The sequence below is a fragment of the Musca vetustissima genome, unplaced genomic scaffold (assembly GCF_032173495.1).
Source record: "Musca vetustissima isolate MV318-11 ecotype Yass unplaced genomic scaffold, APGP_CSIRO_Mvet_v1 utg29156, whole genome shotgun sequence".
Classification (NCBI taxonomy): domain Eukaryota; kingdom Metazoa; phylum Arthropoda; class Insecta; order Diptera; family Muscidae; genus Musca; species Musca vetustissima.
This window is the reverse complement of record NW_026879865.1, coordinates 204,316-229,756: the sequence shown is the minus strand read 5'-3', so window position 1 is coordinate 229,756 and position 25,441 is coordinate 204,316. Positions and strand designations below refer to the sequence as shown.

The window sequence follows — 25,441 nt, the reverse complement described above, 5'->3', positions numbered from 1 at the left end:
TTTTAATACATATTTTGTTTTTCATTAATTGTTGGAATATTTTTTGTTGTGTGTTGTTGTTTTTATATTAGTTTAATGTTAAATAGCCTTTTTCTGTTTTTTTTTTTATTTTTAATATGTATATAATTTTAAAAAAATATTTTGAAACCCTAAAACGAAAAAAAAAATAAAAAAAATAAAAATTTTGAGCAAAGCCTAAATTTCGTTAAATTAAAAAAAAAAAACAATTAAAAAATTCTAAATATATTTTTATAAAATAATTCCATATAAATCTTTTTATAAAATAAAAGCGGTTTCTTTTTTGTTTTATTTTAATTTTTTTTTAACATTCAAGCCTTAAATTTCATTTAGGTTTTATTTTCTGTTTTCAAAAACATTAAGATTTCTTTCTTATAAATTAAAAAATTAGCATAATAATTACATATATATTAAAAATATTGAAAAAAGTTAAGCGTTTTGAACAGAAAAAATACATATTTTACAGTAATTTATTTTTTTTTTTTTTTTGCTTTACGATTTTAAAGCAAATACACACATTTTCACATTATTTTGTTGTTGTATTATTTTATAATTAACTTAGAAATAAATAATACATAATTTTCAAATGTAATTCGAAGTATTTTTTTCTATTTGAATATTTTTTTTTTAATGTATACAAAGAATTTTCGAGAATGAAATTCATTTTCGTAATGAAATTAGAATAAAAAAAATCAATCGTGTATTTCCTTTTAGACCAGCCAATATATAAATTTTGAATTCTAAATAAGTTTTTTTTTTTAATTTCAAAAATAAAAAAATCTTTAAAATTACATTTAAAACTATGTACAGAATAATTTCTGGATATATATAATTTAAAATTTTCTTAGAAGAAGAATTACAGAATTAAAATTATTTCGAATACAATTTAAAATTAATTTCTTTATTTTGTATACTTATGAAAAAGATTCCAAGTTAGAAATTCTTTCTCTAACCTTTTTCCGTTAATGTGGAGCAAACCTGCCGCACAACAACAACAATTACGTTATGTGGGAAACTATAACTCCCCTTTACTTGTTTGTTGTTGTGTTCATGACATTTCATGTTTACGTCTGCACTAAACCTCTTATATCATTAAGAGAGTTTGTTGGGCCACCACTGCCCAACACAACACCATTCCCACCAATACCAACACCACCACTACCTCCAATACAATTTGTCGGTATTCCACCAACGACACCTGGAGCATTTGTGCCCACAAAAAATGATGCCGCATCTAGCATGCCAGGATGAGGCACAGCTGTAACACCCTCAGCACTGCAGAGATCACCATTGTCCATCAGCATATCATCGCTAAAATCAAGAAAATCACCCAATTCAGAGCTAATGGTTTGCTGCAGGGTTTTCAAATGTTTATCGGCAAGTTCGATGGCTCGTTCAATTTCATCGCTTTCATCTTGATGGACTGAAAAGATAAAGTGAAATTTTTTTATCAGATGGTACTAGCAACAACAGGGTCATATATGTTCCCATTGAAAAAAATATGTTAAAAAATGTCTACTGGAAAACCATAACAAAAAATCCCACAGACAAAGTTATCAAAAACCAGTAAGGAAAGTAGTAAAGTCGGACTGGGCCGTTTATATGACACTATTCACCACTTTGGGTATATTCTACATAATCTCCTAACATACGTCGTCTTTTCGAAAGAACATTGATATGAAATTGAACGAAAAATGTTTAGGGACTTTGGCACACCATTTACCTTAGATCGGACGAAAATATATATGCGAGCAATATCTAAAACTGAACCAATATTCACTAAACTTAACACACATCATTCTAGACTTAATTCAGTGCGATATACAAAATGTCGTGCAAATCGAAATATATATAGGGGCTTTGGTTCACCATTTACATTAAATCGGACTAAAATATATATGGAAGCTATATCTACATCAGGACCGATTTCCACGAAACTTCACCTACGTCATTCTAGGCCTAATTCAGTACGCTGTGTCAAATTTCGTGCAAATTGAAAGATATTTAGGGACTTTGGAGCACAATTTACCTTAAATCGCACGAAAATATATATGGGAGCTATATCTAAATCTGAACCGATTTCCACGAAACTTAGCACACATCTTACTAGACTACTAGACCAAATTTCTTGCAATTCGAAAGATATTTAGGGACTTTGATGCACCATTTACCTTAAATTGGAAGAAAATATATATGGGAGCTATATCATTCTAGGCCTAATTAAGTACTCTATGCCAAATTTCGTACAAATCGAATGAGGCTTGGTTCACCATTTATATTAAATCGGACGAATATATATATGAGAGCAATATCGAAATCTGAACCGATTTTTCCCAACTTCAATAAGGTTCGTCCTTGGGCCAAACAAATGAGCTGTGCCAAATTTCATCCAAATCGGATGATGAATGCGACCTGAACTTTGTTTAATACCCTTCTATATATTAAAAAAATTGATTTCCACACATCCCCGCCTAAACTCAAATTTCAATATTTTTCAAACAAATATTTACCTGTTGCAAAGAGCTCCTTAAATGCATCCTCTGGCAGCGAGTTCAAAACATTTGCCAAATCGTTTTCTTCCAGCAAATGGGTATCGCCCAAGGGTATATCATCTACAAGGTGAAACAAACAAACAAGAAACAAAATCAGCCAAATTATTTGCAGGGTGATATGAAAGAAACACAATAATATACTAACCATCTGGACCAGCTATCATCAATTCGCGATCACTTAGACCACCCAAACCAGTGTCAACCGAACTGGCTGAACTATTCTCACATATACTGAGAAAATCATCAGCAGCAGTGGGTAATGATGTTGTTGAGCCCATACCGGACGAAGTGAAATTGGAATTGGAATTTGTATTCATTGACATGGGATCGGTAGATTCTAAAAATGTGGTTGCGCTGGTGGTTGGCATTTTATTTTGTTGGTTGGAAGAAGATGACGATGATGTAAAAGTAGTTAAACTGGATATGAAATCCTTGAATTCGGTTGTCGGTGAAATGGCGGATGTGCTGCTGTTGTTGTTGCTAACTAACGATGAGGAATGTTTATTCATTTGACCATGTGTAGTAGTAGTGGTGTCATGACCAAAACTAAACAAATGTTGTGGTAAACAACTATTATTGGCCATAAACACACCATTGCTGCTGAGAGGAGCCAATGCTGGTGGTGGCAATGAGGGCTGTTGTTGATTTGCAAATGAATTGTTGGTCATGGAATAGAACTGTTGGGGTGTTGTTGCTGTTGTTTGCGAGGTATTGGACGTTGTTGAATGTTGTGAATTGCTGGCTATGGACTCCAGCGAGGTGGTACTGCCTTTGCGCCGTAAAGCTGGCAAACGTGCTGGCAATTGATTTGTGGTGTGGGTGGCGGTATTGGTGGATGTTGTTGGGTGTATGACAGCAGCATTTGCCGCTTGGATGCTGGTTGTTGTTTCTGGCATTTTCTTGGCCCGCTTTTGTGGCCTACCAACAGGATTACCAGTTTGTTTACGTTTACGTATGCTTGGTGTTTGCTGCTGTTGCCCGATGACAACAGTTGTGGAGGAGGGTGATCGTTGTTGTTGCTTGTAACTTTGTTTGCCCACCAAATTTTTAGGTATAAACATGGATGATGCCGCCGCTGATGTTGTAGTAATGGGTGCTGCTGCTGTTGCTGCGCTAAGTTTACGTGGCCGCTGCTCATACAACAGACGATTATAGGCATCACGTTTCCTGGCATGCTCCAGACACAATGGTAAATCGTGTGTTATATCAAATACTGGTACACGACATTGTGTGTTATCGGCAAATTTCGCTGTACAGGGTAAGAATAACTCCTTGCCGGCACTCAGGACGATATGTTTTTGGCAGTGTGTGGCCATTTCCAATGCATTGGCCTCGCAGCCAGTAAAGGTGCATTGCTTCAGCACATTGGCAGCAGCAGAGAGACTATTTTTTAGAGAGGAAGAAGGAAAATAAAATATTAGTTTGAATCTTAAAAAGATGAAATTTTGCCGTACTTACCCCCTGCCATTTTGTTTATAGTATTTCCTCAGTAGACGATCGACACATATTAGACGTCGACGGGCTGCCGATAAGGGTATTTTCTGCAGAGATCTCGTCGATAGTAATTGTATAGCCTGTCGCTGTAATTGTTGCCGGTAGCAGGCTATACGTTCCTCCCTTAAAGCGGAACGATTTAATTTCTTGCCACACCCCTTAAACGAGGATTTGCGGAATTCATAGGCATTAAACCAATAATGTTGTAGGCAATACGGCAACCCCGTTGCTGTGGCCAAATGTGATATATCCATAGCGGTAGGATCTTCATTGGGATGATGAGATAAACGAACAATGGCCACAGCATCTTTGGCTGTGGTGGAACAGCCTCCACTCGTATAGGTGTCCACATGACTTTGAGAATAGTGGAAGGTGTTATTCACGGATGATTTGCGGACGGCGGAATTCTGTGGTTTTGTATTCGAATTTTTTGATTTTGAAATTGTTGCTGAGGTTGGTAGTGGTGGTGATGGCCTAGCAACGGGAATACTTTGTTCTTCTGTATTCTCAACAATGGGAGTTGCATTTGGAGTTTCAAGAACAGGATAATCCGCAACTCGCACTTGTTGTTGTGATTGTTGAGGTGGTTGCTGTTGCTGCTGTTTGGAAGACGTATTGATTTGTGTATGATGAATTTCCGAGGCGGGTGTATTTTTTGATCCTGTGGCTGATGCTGCTGCTGCTAAACGATTCCGATTGATCATTTTATTTTGAGAAGGAGGTGGTGGCGTTGTTGTTGCTGTATTCGTTGTTGTTATTGACAATGAAGATTTTGTTGTTAATCTGTTATTGGCGGGTGTTGTGATTTTATTTTGTTTCTTACGTTGCTGCTGGTGGTTATCATTCTTTTGTTCGTCTGGCTGTTGCTGGGGCGGCATTACGGCCATACGAAAGATAACATTAACCGGAATTTCATTTAATTCTTCATTATCGGAATGTTTGCCGGACTTTAGGTTGTCACCACCACCATCGACCAGCAGCAAGGGCTCTACAAAGGCTGATGAGACGACTTTGCTCTTCAACAAATCCTCGCCAAAGGGTAGCGACGACGGTGGGGGATTTGACAGCGGCGACGACGACGTCACCACCGTTGGCGTGACAGACTTTTTTGGTTTCTTCAAACATTCTAGCTTTTGCAAATGTTGGGCCATTGTGTGATTGTGGAATTTCGATGGAGGCAAACAAGAGGGAGTCGTGGTTGTTGTTGTTGGTGGCGCCGTTGAATTTTGTTGCACCACAATTGGAGCTACTTTGGCCATAACCGTCGTTGAGGTGTTGCCTCCTCCACCGGTGGTACTTGTGCTTAGGCCAACACCTCCCCCTGCAGCATTTGGTGTTGCACCACCACCACAGCTTGAAGTTGTCAATGCAGTTGTGGCTGATGTTGGTGGTGGTGGGGTTGGCACTGCCACAGGAGCAGCTTCTATCAAGAGCGGTGTTTGCCATAATGAGGGTGTTGGCGGTGTATATAACGGTGGCGGAGATATAGATTTCAAATCATCGTCTAACCCCGGGCAAGAGGAGTTAATCACATGCTGTAGTGGTGGTGGTGGTTGTTGCTGTTGCAATTGTGGCCTAACAATACACACATTTGTTACTTTTTTATTGAGTGTTGTTGTTGTGGCTGTTGTCGTCGCTGATGATGCCTTGCCGTTGGCCAAAGACTGGTTGCTGACATTTTTCAGAGATGCAGATTTTTTATCATAAGACGCCTGCGTCTTAATGGCTGCTAACTTGCCATTTGTTTGTGTTGTTGTTATTTGCTGTTGTTGTAACTGAGGCTGTACGTTAGCTGCTAGGCTAAATGTTGTTGTTCCCGAGATTATTTCACTTAACCGGGAACGAGACTTCTAAAAGAAAATAGATTTGCAATGGATAAGATTAAAAAATAGAATTAAAAATAAATTGAAAAAATATAAATTTCGATTAAACCTGTTATGGACTTCAAATTCATTTTTAATTTAATTAAAGAAAAACAATTGTGGACACAATTTGGCGTCCAAATTGGAGGAAGTAATAGAAAATTCATTCATAACTATTATTACTGTCCTCCTCGCTCGCCCTTCCTCCATATGGTACACGATCTTGTACCGCAAAAAAACCTTACCTTAGCATCTTATTTCCCACCACTACAATTAAAGAGTAGTTTTATTTATTTGACTTTAAATAAATTAAGTCAAGTCATATCAAGAAACTGCATGACGACGCTACGAAGTAATGGCTAAAAAAAATTGAAGAAAAAAGAACAAAAAACGGTGCATGATAAAGTAGATGCGTAGAAAATGATAACCACGGAATTTTTTTATTAATATAAATTGAATTATTTTCAAAATGTTGTAGGTTTTTGTGGTTTCAAATAGTTTTTTTGGAAATAAATTAATTAAACTAAACTGAACGAATAAATCCATGATTTTTGAGTGTAAACGTTATAAAATATATTTGAAAAAATTTTAATTTTAATTTAGCTTAAAAAAATGATCAATGTCCTAATAAACCATCATGACCTGTATAATTCTCCATGTGCTTAATTTACAATATTTAACAATCCCATTTTATTAAATTATATTTAAAAAATGTAATCCTGTGCCGCATGTGCGTCATTCATATTTGATTGAAATTGAAACTTGTTTCACAAAATTCCAACATGTCAATGCTGTTTAAACAAAAGTCAAATGTGTTGTTGACCTAAATCTTAAATAAAAAAAAACAATTATTGCATTTACAAGGCAAATGACCTTAACAATAATGCAATCAACTCCAGCAAATGTAGGAGAAAGCAGTAACGTGAAATGTAAAACAAAATATATTTTTAAATGAAAATTAAACGTTTAGAAGAATACTTAAGACAAAATAACATTCACATATGGTTTTGTAATCCCTCCCCCCACACCATATCAAGCATATTTTCAATATTTCATTTTAAAACAAGTAAAGACAATTAAAATCCTCTATGGGTTTGGATGGATTTATAACCTCCAAGAATCGATTGAAATCCTTATTTAAATGTTATGATATGTGATAGTAAATCCTGATCTTTAACAACGAAATGATTTTCAACATACCGAAAATAGGGTCTATGCCAGGAAATATTTTATCATTTTAATATGAATTTGTATAGCTAATCGGTTGAATGAAAATGGAGCTAGAATTGAATATAAAATACCGAACGTAAGGATCGACATTTGGAAATCTCCAGATATCGTGCAACCCTTTCCGACGCCGCACTTTTTTAAATCATGGAAAAGCCAACTGGCAGGGTTTCGCTTCAGATAACTTTCCATATCTTTAGTCAGGGAAATTCCTGACATAATTACAGCTTCTACCGATATATATATATATATATATATATATATTCCTGCTGGTCTCAAGATGATACCTAATTTTATCTTATCTATCTTCTATCCTTAGGGTGATATGTCCCAGAAAGTGCATGTCAATGGTCACTTATTTGGTGTCCCTGAAAATATCGGTTACCAAATTATTCAAAGAGTCCTACAAATATTCTTGAAAAAAGTTCCAGATAGAAAGCAACGTCTTCTGTTAATCCATACCAAAAAATTATGTAAAAAATACGCATTCTGTGAACGATTAAAAAAATGAATTAAAAACAAGCGAAAAAGCGTTAAAATTGATGATTACACAAGAACAGACCGTGCCATCGAAGAGTGTTTGTACGTGAGGAATATGTCACGAAATCATCCGCCACATTGCTGGACAAATGGACAGTCAAATGGAGAGTTGTTCTCTCGACGTCCTCCAGCCAAGTTTGAAACGTTGGGTCGTGAACTATATGTGTACGTGGAATTCAGAGACAGGAAGTCGATGGTCCGTAGAGTTAAACATGGAGTTCCCCAAGAAGGGGTGATATCTCCGGAACTGTTTAATCTCTGCCTCTCTGGCCGGCAGCACTTGGGGGCTAAACAAAGAAACCTTGTTAACGACATACACAACAATGTGCCGGTCTGTGGTAAACAATGCGGCGTCAGTGTGGTCCGCTAACGTCAGTGCAACGCAGTGGAAAAGTCTTCAATCCTGCCAGAATTCCGCCCTGAGGACTGCAACAGGGTCTCTCCTCATGACTCCAATAGACCACTTACATGATGAGGCGAAGATCCTTCCAGTGCGTCAACACAAGATATTGTCGATGCAATACCTGCTTCTGTGTTATAGAAGTAGCCATCCAAATCGTTACCTAATGGATAGGCACCCACCACCTAGGCATGTCAGGAAGGATCTTCTAGATCAACAGGTCTATCAAGCAGTATTCCTAATCACACGGATGCAGTTGAGGAAGCAATTCGAAAACATCGTATGAATACAATCCTCGGAGAACACCCGCCTACGATAGCTGCAGAAGAGCAGCAGCTATCTCGAAACCAGAGTGGTCTTGGCACAATTAAGATCAGGATGATGTATAGCCGCCTCAATTCATATCGGGCACGAATTGATGGAGAGGTCGGTAATATCTGCCCGGAATGTGGTAATGGACCACATGACACGCTGCCCCACTGTCCAGCCAAACCCACTCACCTAACCCCACCTTCTCTTTGGACTCAAGCGATACAGGTCGCAGCCTTCCTGAACTTGGAGTTAGAAGCAGAACCAGATTGAAGAGAATAAGAAGAAATACACAACAGTACTACCTGCTACAACAACAACAATAGATGTTGTCCATAACCGGAACTGCATGTAAAATTCCACAGCAATCAGATGTATATTTATGTCCCCTAGTGTGGAAATGGGAATACTAAACAATATCAGAATATGTATATCCCTTTAAATACATCCCTTTAAATACATAAACATAATTGGTGTAAATTTACTCCTCCTGGATATACTGTCATATTCTATGTCTGTCATATTCATACTGTCATATTCATACTGTCATATTCTAAGTCTATGGTCTCCAGGAGCAAATGTATATGCATTAGAATACAAATTTTGTCATTTTCACTCAAAAGTTTGGGTCCATATGTCATTAAAAGTGATTGTTCCTTGGTACAATCACTTTCCCCATGTACAATTTCATAATAATCGGGTCTTAATTGCGGCCTCTATAGCAGTTTTTGGTCCATTTCATCCCCTTAATATAAAACAATCATTACCAAAAACAATAGGGGCCCGGACCGAACATTAGTGCAAAATTTCGTGACGAATGGTTCATAATTGAGGCGAGTAGAGTGTTTACAAATTTTAATGGACGGATGCACACATTTGTCTAGATCGACTCAACTAGTAGAGATATGACGCTCTTTATACTAAATGATGGGTCTGCGACCAATATTTGGCGGCGTTACAAACTCCTGGGGGCATACAAATCTATAATACCCTGACAACAACCTAGTTGTGTATGGTAAAACAAATCATATTTATTTCAATTACCTGAGTATTAAATAAAATGGGTGGTGTGGTTGGCACTGATTCTGTGAACACATACGGATCTTCGGCTGCAACAATTCTTGTTATATTGTTGCTGTTGTTAATGTTAGTTGAACTGAGTTGTTTGTTGTTGGTGCTGTTGTTGACGGCAATGGTAGTGTTGCTGTTTGTTGTTGTTATGAATCTTGATGCTTGCTGACATGACATGTCCCGTTGACGGTAAATGAAAATAATATCTGCGTGTATTACTTCTTCTTGGAGAGGGGTTTATTCTTCTATAGGGTTTCGTTTTCTTTTTTTTTTTTTTCTTTGAAAAGGTTATTTCAAAAAAACTTAGAAACTTGAGGTTGGATGATTATGAAGAATATGGTGGTTAAAGCTGAATTGTTTTTGTTTTTCCTCTATGAATTTCACGCAACAAATATTTTTATGTATATAACTTCTATACACTCCTACACCTTGTGTAAATTTTACAGATGTGAGATTTTCTGCTTCTTCTTCTTTCTTTTATATGTGTAGAGTAGAATTGCGTTAATTATTTCCGTAATTTATTTATGTTTGTTTATTTTTCTTCTTTCAAGTTAATGTCTCTGCGGGTAGGTTGCTGCTGGTGTTGTTTGAATAAAAAAAACCTGTAACGACAAATAAGAAGAACAAAGAAAATTTTAGAGAAAATGTTTTACTTAGTTTTTTTTATTTTACTGAAATTTCTAAAACTTCTATAAAAGCATTTGATGTTCAAGTTGTATTTGAGTAATTTGGCTTTGTGGCTTATATTCGGATTTAAATAATTATACACTCATTACAGAGATAACAATCTGTTCATATCAAGCAAAAAAGAAATCAAACTGAAATAACCAGACAGCATTTCATTGCCTTTGTAAAGCAAGTCAAGCCGAAGATTAAAAAAAAGCATAAAAGCACAGAAAACTTAAAAATGTTGTAGGCGTTTCGGTTTGTTTCAATACGATTTTTCTCTCTTGAGATTCAAGCGGTTCGACATGGCCCGCTCATAGCGAAACACATTGAATTTAAGAGTAGTAGAACGACAATACTGAATCGTAGTCATCGTCAACTTTATATAAAATAATTAAATAACTGAGTTTTTTTTTCGAAATGTGTACAGTATTGTTGTATATTTGAATTGTTGGCGGCCTAGCCTTGTCATTGTTGTCGTTGTCGTCGCACCAGATGATAATCTCTGTTGCTGGGCTACTACCTACTACTTTCCTTTCTTCTTTCCTACTTACCACCTGGCGTTTATCGTTACTATGTTTTTGTAGCTATAATGTGGTATCTAGACAATTGGAAATCCAAAACCATTCATAGCCACACACAAAAAAATGTACCCACACCAACAATTGAGGGTAATGTATGTTGGCGCAGTTTCGATATATAGTAGCTACAAAGTTCAGTGTTGATTTACAGTAGAAACTCGGTTTATAAACATAATAGCTCTGTTAAACGATATTTCGATAGCGGTCGCTTTTGAGAATTTTTGATTTGATGTTATACCGTTAGAACTTAATAAAGCCTGTATCTCCACTTTTAATAAGAATTTCCATAGGTCAACATTATAAAATACTGGCGGTTGATTTCATCGCCTGCTAAATTTCGCTTAACGCGATGTATACATACAGTTATCATAGGCTGAGGGTAGCCTATGATTTGCAAAATTACGTAATTACACATAGAGTAGACCGACGGGTCCGACTTTCGGACAAAATCTAAGTATGGTAAAAATATTACGTTGTGGAAAATTTTGATGAAACTGGATATTCGGTTCGCTTCAAAAATTTAAGCCCTTTGTGGAACATGCACTAGAAGGAGTGGACCGATATCCTCCATTTTGGAACTTGATCTATGTTTCGAATAAATATTATGTGCCAAGATCGAATGAAATCAATTGTGCCCTTCGAGTGGAATTGCGCACACTAGCCGGCCAGAGGGACAGACATCTATGTCACCTCAGCCCATTGTGTTATAGCAATAGGACTGCTAACAACAACAACATAAATCGCTTCGAAATTGTATAAAACAAATTAGGCCCAAAGAAACATGGGGTCTAAAACCAATATTTCGATGAGGCACATTTTTGCCGCATCAAAGTGTATATACCCTCCTCAATAGCCACCATGAGGCTTAGGGTATAAAAACGACAGTCCTGAGCAAAAATTATTGAAAGCTTTAAAATTCGCTATAAAATTTTTAAAAAGCCATTGGTGGCTCTGTACATAGGTATCCTGCCTACGTTTGGTGTAAAAATTCAAATGACGTTAAGAAAAAAACCAGTATATTTCTGCGGTAAGACTACCGCATGATGATGATGAAGAAAACTATGGTTTTTTCCATTCCACGTAGGTTTTTTTGAGTTGGACATTCCCAGGACATCCCAATACACCGTATTTGGCATAAAGACTTGGGTCTAAGGCTTAAAATCAGCTAACACAAGATCTCAAATAAGTCTATCATTAACACTGCCGTGTCTTTGCTGATTGAGTACTTGAAATGCAGGAAAATGTTCCGGAGGCCCATTCCCACGTCTGTGGCTTAGCATGGCTTTGTAGGCCATTTTTGGGCATATATTTGCCAGAACGGGCCGTGTGATATCACACCTATTGTGGCGCTTGAGGATGTCGTTGAACTATCTTCCAGCAAAGTCAAAGACCTGTAGAGTGAAACAGGGAGTTCCGCTATAGTGGGTTAAACAGCATCTACCTTTCTGCTATTCCATGGCGACCACTTATGGTTCGTTCATAATTCAAACTGATTCGAAAGCCTTTAGTTGAGAGCTAGAATTTTCAATTTTGGCCCGAACATCTGATGTTGGTCTCTTTTTCCGTACATTTTGTTCTGATTTTCAAAAGGCAACACTGTTCCGTACCGTGTAATTTATCGAAGAGTGGACCGTGATTTCATTTCCTTATGGGGTTTCAATCTTAAGACTTCATATTTTTATTGGGCCATGTGAAAGACGTAGTGGTCTATGAAAACTGTCAAAAATGTCAATAATTGTTTTAAGACTAATGTTAGATGTAAACGATAGAATTTGAAAGTCTATAGAGAGCATAGGCCAGCCCCATTCCGATTTGTTTATGCAAAATTCTTGTATGTTTGCTAATGGTAACTCATCTTGACTGATGAAACCCATTGTCATTTGGACGAAATTGGCTACGTCAACAAACTTAATTGTTGCAATGATTCCGCGCCATTTCTCTAAAAGATTTGAGGGTTTGGCGACCGAAATTTCTAATTGAACACCTTACTTTGGGGCCATTTGAATGATGGCGTCTATTCACAGCCCAGCATTAAATCAGCACCGCAATATTAGGACTGTCCAGGGTATATCGTTCTCTTTATTATAAAATATACATCGGATCGTTTTTTGAATACCAAAATAATACTTCTTCTGCAAAAAATTCAAAATTTAAAAATAACTATTTTTCGTAAAATTATTTTTTTTAAGAAAATTGACTTACACATTTTTCCAATTACAACGGGGTTAATTTATGGTGGACACTATCGAAAATCAGACAAAAATAGTGATAAGCTAAATAACTTTCTTCAACACTGAGTCACAAACAGTTCTTTTTTAATATAAAAAGCTATCATTAGCTTTACCTTAAGAATTTCCCAGTAATAATAAAAAAAGAGTTGTGACCCAATTAAAATAAAACAACAAATTCATGAGAAAAAAATAACGAAAAAAACTAGAACAAAGAAAACACTTTGAACCATGGATGTTTGACAAATTTGAAGAACAAGTGGTTATTTTATTTGAAGAAAAGAAAAAAAACAAAAAAAAAAATGAATTTTAGAATAATTTTTAGAGAGAGAGAGAGAGAGAGAGACGATTTTCCCTATCTCAAAACTAATCAAAATACCAAAAAAGAAAAGAAAATAAATAAACCCAAATAATAATGAATCAAAATATAATGATGACAAATGAAAACTCAAAATCAAACAAAGATAAATAGAAACAAAAAAAAAAAACGAATAAAAAATGCATTACATTGCACAATATTATAGTATAGTTTCAAAAACAAAAATGCAATAATAACAACAAACAACGATGATTGGTAAGGTAAAGAAACTCGAGCACTCTCGAGGCAATAGCCTCCCTCCTCTTGGCCATCGTTAGCAATGATGTTGATATTCCACCACAAGCACCATTGTTATTATTTTTGTTATTTGGTGGCGCGACAAATTCTCAATATGCGCTGATACACTATGCAAACAATAGCAAGCACAAACAAAATAAAAGAGAAAATAACAAATATTGATAAATATGCCGACAAAACAATAACAAAGAGACAATGGAGAGTAGAGTAGAAAAAAAATAAATAAAACAATTTTGAAATGCAATGCTACTGCGCCATTGATAAGACGCACGACCGACCCGTCGTCGAATTTCGATGTTATTTTTATACCCTCCATCGTTTAACTGAGGTTAAATTGATTTTGGACTTCAGTTTAGTTAAGGGCTCTAGGGTTCCTGATTATTACGATATTTTTTTACTTTCGCATGCAAGAATTCCATTGGGAAAAGTTCGGGTCTAAATCCATCGACTATACACTGGTTGTATAACACCGTGGTAAGGCCCATCCTTTCAATTGGTTCTCTTGTTTGGTGGCACTGCTGCGCCATATGTCAACATCCACCAAACATGATAAGGTATACAAAAAGACGCCTCGATTCTAAAAACAGGAGCCATGAGGAGCACGCCACAAGCAGCTCTGAATGCAATGCTGAATTTAAGGCCTCTGGGTCTAAGATCTGTAAGTGTCAGGCCGCGCGTAGTACCCTAAGGCTGCATAAACAAAATCTTTGGCGAAGTTGTGCCTTTGGGCATGGTTGTATCTTGAACGAATCAGGTATGACATTGGTCCAACGCGTAAAACAAAGCGATTATATATATCCAGTCCTGAGATTTCACGTTGTAGATGTCGTTATTCCTAGTGGAGACGACTGGAACCGGAGTAACCCTCCTCTGGACGGATGGAAGAAGGTACAGGGGCTGGCGTCTACTGTGTAAGGCTATGCCTTGAGTTAACCTACAGTCTGGATTGCAACTGTAGTGTTTTCCAAGCTAAAATCATCGCGATTTGGAAGGCAGCGGAATTTATAAAAAGTCTGGAGGCAGAGATCGTTGACCCGGTCACTAACTTTGTTGATAGTCAAGTGGCTCTTAAAGCCATCAAATCTGAGGCCGTCCTCAAGTGTAGAACAGCTTTTGAAGAACTTACTTAAAGCTATCGGCTGTGTTGGGTACCAGGATACCGTGATATCATGGGTAATGAAAGAACAGACGAATTTGCTAAACGAAGATCAACAATCTACAGATCTAGCAATTGATGGATCAATCAAACCATCCATCTGTCATGTTTTTTCGGAACATTGAGACGTTCTTCGACGAACGAGCCAATGAACTCTGGCACAACGAACCTAGATGCAATGTATCAAGATCTATTCGGCCGACTCGGGCCTTAACCAGTAAATGGGACCATGATGATTACTGCAGACTCTGTGCTGACGAGGAGGAGACGGAGACAATTGAGAATCTCCTGTGTCACTGTCCCGTCCTGGCTTACAGACGGCACAGACTAGTGGGTGCTCATTTTCCACCTAGTCTTAGTTTCTTCTCAACAACGGAACCTGCACTAATCTACAGTATCATTAGAAACCTAAAGTTGTTGGGAAAGTGCAACCTTGACACGTAATATATTTTCTGTCCCATCGATATATAGCCATCGATACTATATCATATTTCCTTGTAAGCTTCTAATCTCTCTCTATCCACACTTTTTTCTCCCCCATAGATCTCTCCATATATTTTTCTTTTCGTGGGTGATCACAATGGACCTGACGGTATCAGAGTGCTGCAGCCACATTAGTGACAGCACATCCCCAAACCTAACTTTCGTGCGGAAATACAGAGATATGTGACTTCAAAACCGTGCAATTTATCGGAAAGAAAATTGCAAATGAAATTTTGGGATTTCTTCCTTTTGAGGCTATATGAAATGGTCTACGCCGACAGCCCTGTGTCAGTTCAAAACCACATTGATAAAAGAGCATTTAAACAGAGTTTCTGCCTCGTAGCCAATTTTGACATCTGTCCTTAGCAGAAAATATAAATGAAGTTTCCTGTGGAATTTTTTATCAGTACTTCGGCCTTTTTCAAAATTATTCAAAGAGGCATGAGAAAATAGAAAGTATCAGCAGAATTTAAAAGCCTTTATTTCAGGAAGTATAGATATTCGCAAGTTAAAAATTATTTTCGTTGTAATCAGGGCCCTTAGACCCTAGTTTTTTTTTATTTCTATAGGCCTGTGTTTTTAGACACTTGCATGTATAATTTTGCCTGACTATAGCAATAATTAATGAATGGTTCTGAACAACTAAAATTATTGTATAAATAACATTTATCGTATGTTATAATATAAAGAAAACGGCAAACAACAAAGAGATTTATATCTTGATCACGCATTAGCCGCCTCGACACAACAAACAGAATAACAAATTAATAGATATTTGTTGTTGTTTTTTCTGTTTTTTCTGTTTTTATTTGTTAATTTTATTAAATGAGATTTAATTGATTTTGAAAATGAAGGTGCAAAACTCTGTAAATAAGTTCTAATTTTTATTTGTTATATAGCTGCCGATGATGCTATGGAAATTTTTAATTTGTATAAATGCGCTAATTACTTTAATAATAATAAAAACAATAACATATGATATCAACAACCTGTGAAATATGGAGGACAACTTCATAGTTGTAAATTCGGAGGTATTTGAAGAGTGTCCCTTCTAGGGTCAACATAATATTTTTCCAGACGCCTTATATTAACCGTAGAAAGGCAGACTACCACAAATTTAATTCGAAACACGAATGAAGGAGTCAATAGTCATTACAACCAGTGATGTCGATAGCTCACCAAAACTCTTCTTCTATGTTTCTATGCATCTTGTTACACAATCCTCTATCCTGTGAAAATGTCAGCCGGTTTGATGAAACAATTCAATTACAGTTATTCGGGGAACTTTTAAATAAGTATAGGAGTTCGAAATATAAATCTTCGATATGCAGGTCTTAATGAAATGGCAAATTTATGAAAATTATATCAAAAAACTTTAAGTTCATAGGTATTATTAAACAATATGATGGTTGGTGGGTTAGCTCCGTATTAGGGACTATACCTTTTGACAGATATCTTTTTCCGGATTGTAGAGATTGGGGTACAAATGTGCAATTCACACATTACGTCCATAATCAAACTATTTAGTTTTAAAATGTGAGACAAAACGATATGTGCCAACTATAGAGGAATAAGTTTCCTTCCCATAACATATAAAATGCTATCCTGTGTGCTGTGTGAACGTCTGAAGCCAATGGTCAATTAAATTATTGGACCTTACCAATGGCAAATCCATCACCGACCAGATCTTCACTCTGCACCAAATTTTGGAAAAGACCCACGAAAAGCACATCGACACATTCCACCTATTCGTCCACTATAAAGACACATTCGACAGCCATATCCGTTCAGAGGCATTTAAAGACATGTCTACGTTCGGCATTCCTGCAAAATCAATATGGCTATGCAGGACAACTTTAACTGGCACAAGGTTAGTAGTTAAAGTCGGAAACGACCCATCGGAGCCTTTAATACCGAACTAGGATTCAGACAAGGTGGCAGTTTGTCGTGTGATATTTTTAAAATCATGCTGGAAAAGGACATACGAGACGCAAAGCTGAACAGAAATGGCTCTCTGTACACTAAACAACACATGTTACTCGTCTACGCGATGACATCAATATAATGGGTCGAACATTGCGATCGGCCACCACAGCCACAGCCACCATTGAACAAATTGAGATGAAGTCTGCCAGTAAATGGCGAGAAGACCAAGCTGATGGTATAAACGTGCAAGACGTTCAGTAGACTCGGACCAATTGTGGCAACTTGAGAATTACAGTTTCGATGTAGCCAAAGATTTTATATACCTTGGCACCGCCATAAATAAAACTAATAACATCAGTTTTGAAATTCGGAGAAGGATATTGTTGGTCAACAGATGCTACTATCGTCTGAGTAAACAATTCAAAAACAAGGCCACCAATCGCCAAACAAAACACAACCTCCACAATACGTCGATACTACACGTGCTGTTATATGGATCAGATGCATGGGTACTTGCACAAGCAAATGAAGCAAATTTTAGAGTGTTTGAGAGAAAAATTATCCGAAAGATCTATGGACCGATCTGCGTTGGCGGTGAATATCGCTGTCGAATGAACCATGAGTTGTGCCATCTATTCTCCGACATCGGCAACGTATCGAGCTGCAGCGACTACATTGGATAGGCCATGTTGTGAGAATGTATGAGAATTCCGACCCACTGATGGCTCACGCAGAAGGGGAAGGCCACGAATTAAATGGAAAGGTCAAGTGGAAGGCATGGGGTTTCAAATGGTTTTCAAACATGCTTTTTCAAATTGGAAGAACTGCACAAAAAAGGGCGACAGCATACGTCCTTGGAAAGTGCCTTTGTTGACAAACCTCCTTATGGAGCTATACCCAAAGTTTGCAGTGATTATTCTGGTTTTCAGCATAACATCAATCCAATCCAACAAGGTAGAGCTAAGTTAACAGATTCCATTATTGGTTAGAAAATCTACCAAATTTTCGTTATTTCGAATATTTTAGACATGTGGCAGTTCCACTAAGCCTATCAATTCTGCAAACTTTTAACTTACATACCGTTATATCTGAGAATCTGAAAGAAAGGAAAAATGTACATTAATTTATTGTGTAAAAATGAAAGTCCCACCTTTTGGCGGAAGAAAAATTAATATGTTGAAACCGATTCGTTTGAACTAAAATTCAGAATTGAACTAGAAGAATGCAGAATTGAACTGACCAGTTCGTACAAAGTCTTTTTTTTTAACTCGAGTTCAGCTGAATAGAGACAACGAATAGAGACTATTAAATACTTTAATCCCAGAGAATATGTATCTCATCTATATGCTCAATTCCATCTCTTAATATTGTCATTTTCGTAGGAATGGGTATATCATACCATTCGACATGCAATTATTAAATTGCGATACCACCCCTTCCCTCCTCCTCACCCATGGTATTATAAATATAAAGTTAAAACATATTTCTCCTCACAAACTTTATCACCAACATATTTCCTACCCCTCCCTTAATCACAATTATTCTATAATCTGAATTAAGATTACTATGGGGCATTATAATGTTGCTAGTTTAGCAAAATTAATTAGCCAACAAAAAAAAAACAACAATGTATAGAGCAATGTGTGAGTGTGTCACATTGAAATTGGTAACCTCCAAATGCCTGCCTCAGCCTAGATTCAATTTTGCAATAAAAGTGTCACAAAGTCACAGAAACAAACACACACGCACACAGAGAGGCACATAAACAAATTAGACTAACAACTACAACAACAAAAACGAATGCCTATGAACCCATTTTGTTCATCATTAAAACAACAACGAAAAAACAACAAAAATTAAAAAAGTGAACCTGCAACAACAAAATGCAATTAATCAACTTGTTGCACAAAAACCAAAAAACAACAATTCTTGGCAGAAGAAAAAGCCATTTTAATTGAATGAAAGTATAGAAAAACAAAAGCAACAACAATTAAAAATTCACAAAAAAAAAACTCAAATGAAAGAACGCACTTTTATTGAAGGGGTTTGTTTTTTTTCTACAATTTTTTTTCATTCGTCACGTTGTTTGATCACCTTGTTGAAAAAGGTGGTCTTGCCACGTTTTTTATGCACACTTTTCATCATTGTGTTCCAACGATGTTGTATTTGGTACCCTTCCACTATCCGCCAATACCACCACGAGTTCATCTACATTACTACAATTGATTGTTGATTATAAAAAACGACACTTAATTTTACGTTCTCTCTATTGCAAATTGAGAATTTTTTTACAATTCATTGAATATTTAAGTGAATGGAAAATAGAAAAAACAGCAACAAAATTTCGTTATAAAAACCCAAAAGCATTTCATAATGTGCACTGAAAGAATTAAAAGAGCAAACGAGTAAACAAAGTGTCAGTCGGTGTCCGACGACTCATTGGTCCACTCCTTCTGGGGGGAGGTACCAGAAGAAGTGGGCCAATGGGTCTCATCTTCGGACGATAATATTGCATATATAAATATTGAAAATTTGGATCATTTGTGGGGGTTTGTTTCAAATATTAGATATAAACATTGAAAACATTGAAATGGTACCAACAAAAGAATTGGACCAATGGGTTCCACCTTCGGACTTGATGTAGGCTTGGTAATGATAATAGGTTGTGCAAAATTTAATTCAAATCGGGCATTACATTCGCCTAATATTGTATTTATAAATGTTGTTTGTGTGAGAGGTACCAGAAGGTGTGGACCAACGGGTTCCATCTTGGGACTTTATCTAGACTTCGTAACGATAATGGATAGTGCAAAATATGGATCAAACCAGACATACATTTCAATATTATTGGATTTATAAATATTGAAAATTTGGATCATTTGTGGGGGCAGTAGCAGGAGTGCAGAGTTTGTGCAATGTTTGGTTCAAATGGGACATTCTATTAGTCTAATATTGGATTTATAAATATTAAAAATGTTTACCATATGGAGGAGTTTGGTTCAAATCGGATAGTCCGTTCGTATGTTTTAGCACAATTTTGAACATTTTGTGGGAGAGATACCAGAAGGAGTGGACCGATATTCCCCATCTTTAAACTTTAACTAAGTTTGGAAGAAATATTACGATGTGCAAAGTTTGAACGAAATCGGTTGGTCCCCTCGAGAGTTATCGTGAGCACCACCCACCCGGACGGAAGGACATTTGTAAATCTCCAAATTGTCTGAAACGGATTTGGTCCAAAAAAACATGGGGTCTAAAACCAATAATTCGATGAGGCATATTTTCATCTTTTATATACACTCATTAACCATAAAGATATGGGTATAAAAATGACATTATGCTCGATCGGGTCAATTTTTTTATACCCCACCCCCCAAAATCGATGGAGACTTTTATATATAGTGCTTTAATTTTTTCCACTGATAAAGGCATTTTCTGTAGAAACAAACCTCTTAAAATTGTTCAAATTCTGAGAAAGTTTTTTCTGTGGAAAAAAATTCCACACTTAATGAGGAGGAATATTTTTCTATGGAAAAAAATCCTCAGTTACTGAGGACGACTTTTTTCTACAGGAAAAAAATCCTCAGTCACTTAGGAAGGCTAGTCACTAGAAAGACTTTTTTCTGTAGAAAAAAAAATCCTCAGTAACTGAGGATGACTTTTTTCTAGAGAAAAAAATTCCTCAGTTACTATGGAAGACTTTTTTCCACAGAAAAAAAATCCTCAGTTACTAAGGAAGACTTTTTTCTATAGAAAAAAATCCTCAGCCACTGAGGAAGACTTTTTTTTGAAAAAACTTCCTCAGTTGTTGAAGAAAATTGTTTTCCTAAGAAAACTAATTCTCATTCCAGTCGGAGGACTTTTTCTATAGAAAAATTACCTCAGCCACTGGACTTTTTGTATAGAGAAAAATCCTCAGCTATTGAGGAAGACTTTTTTGTAAAAAAAAAATCTTCCCAGAATAAAATGTATCCCTTAAGGAATATGTCTTCCATTGGAATATTTTTCTTATTAAATGAGAAATACTATTATTTTAGAATAAAAAAATCCGACTTAATATATGTCTAACAAAGATTGTTATTCCACACATATAGTCTGTCTCTTCCTTGAAGAGCGGGACGGCTTGTGTAGACACAAACATTCACATAAAATTGTCATCTTATCAAGAAATCTATACATTCATCTATTTGTCCGTCCAGCTATCAATAAAAAACATCAATCATTAAATAGCGTTTCTTTCTGTATACGAAGACATAGGAAATGGACAATTGGCCCGGAAAGCGGCAGTTAGCTGTAATTTGGAGAGAGATATACATACATACATATGCGACTCACGCATATATTTATGTTAAGATATTCACATATACATACAATCACATTTACAAACGCCAGTCCAGGCCATGTGTCTGGTCTGGTCTAGGATTCAATATGAAATTTTCATGTGTAAGAGAGAACGCAGACACAAACAACGGCACAATACCGGGGGTATAATGAACTTTGCTACGCATCCGCTGGCATACGCACTCAACAACCAACCAACCAGCAGAAGTAGTCTTGAAGAGATCCAAGAATAGTATGGGTTAGTACGTCTGTCTTTCGTATACAACAGCAAAAACTAATTTTTTTTCTTTTCCTTTTTTTACATTTGGATGAATGGATCGTCGTTGGTTGTTGCATGACGTCGTCATATGTCGGCAACATTATAACAATTTTGTTGTTGTTTCCCCCCGTTTGTTATGGGGGGAACACAAGAAATTCTTATTACGTCTGTTGGAGGATCATTAAAAAAAGGGGAGAAAGAAAACATTTCCTCTTGCTCACAACCACAAATGTTGAAATGAAGAAATATGGGAAACGAAGTTGGCAATCGGAAAATTCCCTCAATTTTTATGAGAACATAAAAATCGAGGGAATTTTCCATTTCGAGAATGAGGGATCCCAACTTGGGAAAAATTTTGGGTGGGAAAAAATCAAATAGTCACAAAATGTTTTTCAAAAAGCAGCCTTCTTTAGGCACTAACAAAGGACAATTTGTATAAAAAAATCTTAATTCCTAAGGGAGAAGGTTTTAGAATAAAATCCTGTTACTGAGGAAGATCGTGAGCTTCAATATTACAGAGTTTTTTCTAAAGAAAAATCTGAACCTCAATACAACTAAGGCATGTTGATCTAAAAGAATAAAATCTGAGTCTCCGTATAATTGAAGAATTTTTTTGTAGAAATATAATCTGATCCTGAGGATAACAGAGGCATTTTTTTATAGAAAAAATCAGATCCACAGTACAACTGAGGAATTTTGTTCTATAGAAAAAATAGATAGGTAGATTTGTCCTATTGAAAAATAGCCTTTGTATTATTAAGGTAGTTTTTTCTATAGAAAAAAAATCTCAGCCTGGGTATAACTGAGTAACAAATCATGACAGATCATCGTTCAGACGAAACGGCTGAAGATAGACGTTTTGAGTGTGGGTTGTTGTTGTAAGGAATTTGTTTCTATAGAAAAATAGTATTTGTATTACCAAGGTATTACCGATTATAAAGATCGTTTAATATTTTGGGGATAAAATGGAGTATTTAGAGTATTTAGGGGATAAATGGCCGCAATCGCGAAATTTTACATAGAGAAGTGGATCGAGCCAAAGAAAATACATGCCAGTTTTGATAAAGATCGGTCGATCGGTATTTAGCGGGAAAAATGGACTCTGGTTTTTGTGTGAAATGATAAAATTTGTATTCTATGGCGTATATATTTACTCCTGAAGGACATAGACCCGAGAAGTTGATAGTATATCCAAGAGGAGTGGTTAACCTTTTAATTGATACTCGTATGTACTCGGATGTGGGAGTTACACTTAAATATTTACAGGTGCTTACGTATTCGGATATTATTTAGTAACCAATTACTAAACTAGAGAGGTCGGAAATATAGCGCTGATCGCTTTGAAATTTTCCATGAGGTTCCACTAATGTCAAGGACAACGCCTATAATTTTCGGTGATGATCAGATACAAAGTTTGTTTTCTTTGTGTTTTTTCGAGTCAATCTATAGGCTACTATTATAAGCCGAACATCACAACACACCCTCGGTAAAAGGAATCCAGACAATTAAATATAAGGAATGTACTGAACATTAGTAACATTTAGAAAATATAACAGTGTAAGGAATAGGTGTTGTTGACCTCGAAGAGGGTGCAATTATCACGAAATATTGCCCAGACTCAGACTAAAAACATTCGCAAAATGTTAGTGTTCCGTGGTAGTTGTGTAGGGTATCGTATGGTCGGCCCCGCCCGACTATATTGATCCGCTCACTGGTTTTGTATTACCTTTCCGAATACGAAGTAGCGGGCACTTCGCTAGTGAGGGTATATATGGTTATCCAATGGAAGGTGTTATTTTGAGTAAAGCCCCTTCTAGGACCGTAATACTTAATTGGTGCAAAACTTCGGATTTTTTCTAACAAAATAACATCTCCTATTGCAAATCCCTATAAAATCAGTCCTCAGTATGATTGAAAAAATGTTTTCTATATAACAGAAATCAGCTCACAATACGCAATAGTTATGGGCTCTTTTTCTTATGAGTCCATAACAACGAACATGAAATGAACAAATATGGCAATCAGAAGAAGAAATAAACAAACCACAAAAATTCCCACATTTCAAGAATAAATAAGGAAACAACAAAGAATGGAAAAAATGTTGAACGAATCCGGTGGGGGAATGTCTCTCTCTTCGGCTGGTTGGCAAACCATAATAAATAATGTGATAGATGTTTGGTTTGTGGTTAATTTAGATGAAGAAGAAGACCAAAGAACAAAGACTATTTGAAAAAAATCGAAAGAAAAGTACCAAACCAAAAGGTTTAATTTTTGGAAAAACAAAATCGCCAAGTATCATTCCAAAGAATGATGGTAAGAAGAGCTGAAAAACACAACAAAGAAATTAAATAATAAATAAAAATGGTATTAACATTTATGGGGAATTGCAGGTTGGCCATGGATTGTTGTTTGCAATCCGGCTAAAGCCTGTGACAACCGGTGTAGGTATATGTTAGTGTGTTTATTTATTTTTGTAGTTGTTTTTGTTGTTTGTTGTGTTGTTGCAAAATATTTACTGTTGTCTGTCATTATTGTTCGTTCATGTCGTGTTCGTCGTGGTGGTTTAATGTTCAGAATACCAAGTAGATTTGTTTGAAAATTCTCTTCGGGTTCGGTTCATTGTCTTCTTTTGCTTACTTATATGGCCATGTCGCAGTCATACTGCTGATATTGTACAGGGCTCTTTTTCCAAGATCATAATGAGCTTTGATCATTGCCCCGCAAAATTCTGGGGCGATACGATTTTGTATTTATTTATTTATTTTTTTTTTTTGCAAATTATCATTCCCTGAGCTTGCTTATTTTTGTTCTTTGTTTGTTATGGTTGCTGCTGCTGTTGTTGTTGATCCCAATTAGTTCCTCCTCGGTCTGCTCTCTCTCTCTCCCTCTTTTATATATAACAATGAATTCTGATGATGACGAGCGCTGCTGTGTTGGAGTGGAGTGGAATTCTTAAAAATTTCAGAAAACCAAAAACCAACAATTCTTTTCTTTACTTTTGTGGTTTTGAAATTATTCTAAGAACAAGAAAAAAAATACAAGAATAAGAAAAAGCAATCAAAACTAGATGACGAATATGATTGCAACAACAAAAACAAAATAATAAAACTCATAAACAAAACAAGATATTTCGTATACCTATATAACTTCTGCGCTATTGTATGCATTTCAAATATATATGTACATACATATGTCGGTATGTTGATATAAACAAAAAAACTTTCAAAACAAATCAACAAAAATAAAAAAAACAGCGTTCGGTTTTCTTTTTTGTTGCCTTGCTGGTTTGTTTACTGCACGATATCGAAAAAATACAAAAATAAAAAAACAATGAGTAATCGCAGCGATTTCACTTTAATTATCGAAAAAATCGCGCAATTTTTTAGACTATTAGTATTGTATTAAAAAAAATAATAAAAACAATAACAACAAGAAATTGTGTTGATATGTATTCTTATTGGGGGTTTCCAATAAGAAGTGATATTTTTAAATTCAAAGAAAAGTTATATATTTTAAGATAAATGATCGGATGTTTATTATACCTTACACAACTATGTTGTCAGGGTAATAGAGCTTTGTGCAGCGAAATATTGGTCGTAGACCCACCTTTAAGTATATCGATCGTCATATTTTGACTATCTGAGTCGATCTAGACATGTGTGTCCGTCCGTCCGTCTGTCAATTATAATTTGTAAACACGATACAAGCCACA

General features: G+C 36.0%; 1 protein-coding gene across 1 annotated transcript; it reads right to left on the bottom strand.

Moving 5' to 3' along the window:
• Positions 1-1,082: 1,082 nt before the first annotated feature.
• Positions 1,083-9,691, bottom strand: LOC133325009 (mucin-5AC). Its single transcript, XM_061533835.1, has 6 exons — positions 9,447-9,691; positions 4,547-5,914; positions 4,029-4,471; positions 2,716-3,953; positions 2,529-2,630; positions 1,083-1,441 (listed from the first exon to the last, which is right to left on the bottom strand). Exons 1-6 carry the CDS (start codon positions 9,648-9,650, stop codon positions 1,083-1,085), a joined length of 3,714 nt encoding a protein of 1,237 aa, XP_061389819.1. The 5' UTR covers positions 9,651-9,691.
• Between the last annotated feature and the right edge of the window lie 15,750 nt (positions 9,692-25,441).